The sequence below is a fragment of the Aptenodytes forsteri genome, unplaced genomic scaffold (genome assembly GCF_000699145.1).
Source record: "Aptenodytes forsteri isolate BGI_AS27 unplaced genomic scaffold, ASM69914v1 Scaffold16, whole genome shotgun sequence".
Classification (NCBI taxonomy): Eukaryota; Metazoa; Chordata; class Aves; order Sphenisciformes; family Spheniscidae; genus Aptenodytes; species Aptenodytes forsteri.
Genome location: NW_008794753.1, coordinates 637,930 through 639,379, shown reverse-complemented (window position 1 = coordinate 639,379; position 1,450 = coordinate 637,930). Strand labels below are relative to the sequence as shown.

At 69.7% G+C, this 1,450-nt stretch overlaps 1 protein-coding gene across 1 annotated transcript in view; it reads left to right on the top strand.

Annotated features, from left to right (window-relative positions):
* Positions 1–1,450, top strand: part of ESPN (espin) — an 11,094-nt gene that overhangs the window by 4,330 nt on the left and 5,314 nt on the right. The window contains exon 7 of the mRNA XM_019470711.1: positions 1,191–1,422. Within this exon, the coding sequence (XP_019326256.1) occupies positions 1,191–1,422 (232 nt within the window). The remainder of the gene's footprint in view (positions 1–1,190; positions 1,423–1,450) is intronic.

The window sequence follows — 1,450 nt, the reverse complement described above, 5'->3', positions numbered from 1 at the left end:
CGGCAGGCTCCGGTGTCACCTGCACCGCAGGTGTCGGGTGGCACAGCCAGCACTGCCAGGAGCTGAGAGGGCTCAGCCAGGCGTGCACAGGTAAGAGGGGTGCAGCCCCCTGGGGCGGACTGGGGGGGCATAGGGACGCGGTGGGCTCAGGGCTGCCCCGACCCCCTACCATGGCTCTCACCACCCCACGGGGGGCAGGAGCCTGGTGCACGGCCATGGCCGGGGCACTGGCAGAGCCCAGCACCATGGGGGCACATGGGATGGGGGTCTTGGCGGAGCAGTGTGTGCCAGGCCCATGTGGGGCTCGGGACCCCATTGTGCTCGTTGTGCACGGCCCTGGCTCGTTGGCACTTACCAGGGTTACGAGCATCTCTGCTGGGGGCTACAGAGCCAGGCTGCCCTGGGGAGGTGCAGGTGTGTGCCAGCCCGGTGCCAGAGCGGTGCGGGTGCCCGGTGCAGCGGGGCTGAGCAGCACAGACCCTTGCACCAGACCGGGGCTGGGGCTGCCGGAGCGGGAGCCAGGCTTGGCACTGCGCCCCAGCAGCCGGAGCAGGAAGCGCCGAGCTGGCACTTGTTGACTTAGCTGGGGCTGGCAGCGGCAGCAAGCACCCGGGCTCGCCGTGCAAATGCCACAGGCGGAGGTGGTGCACGGGGAAATGCGAATGGGGGGCCCCCGGCACAGGGAGCGGGGCTGTGTTGCCGCGGCACCCCGAACCTGGGGAGCGGGTACAGCCCCCCTGCAGTGCTGGCGCTCGGCAGCACGACCTGGAAAGCTGCTGCGGTATGTGCTGGGGTGAGCCGAGGCTGCACTGCCTGAGAGCCTCGTTCAGAGGGAGGTTTGGAACCAGGCCCCAGCCCCGCAGGGGATAAGCTCCCGGTAATCCGTGGGGCCAGGGCTCGTCACTCCTGTTCCCAGGGGGTTATCCTGGGGGAGGCTCGGCCGGGCTCCTGGGCACAGGCTATGGGGTCACAGTGCCAGGCGCTGATGGCGCATGCATGCCACCCCGGCATGCAGCCCCTGGTGCAGCCTCGTGCCAAGCGGACACCTGGGGCATGCACCTGCCATCCCCCCAGACTGGCATCTGCCCCACGGCCACCGCTGGCATGGCCCTGCTCCGTCATGGCTCTGCCCCACGGCCACCCTGGTCACAGCCGGGCATGGCTGTGCTGAGCCACGCTCCCCACTGCAGCTGGCGTCACGCGAGAGCAGCCCCGAGGGCCTGCACCGGGCTGACTCCACCAGGCGGTCAAGGAATTTTGGCAAGCAGCCGAGCACCGGTGACTACTACAAGCACCTGGGGCACAGTGCAGCTGAGCAGCCCGGCCCCCGGCGAATGGCGCACAGCGAGGAGGTGAGCCCCCAGCCCCGCACCGTGAGCCTGCACATGGCTCAGCGGCACTGGCACTGCCCGACACCTGCCCGTGCTCTCTTTCAGGCATCGCCCATCTC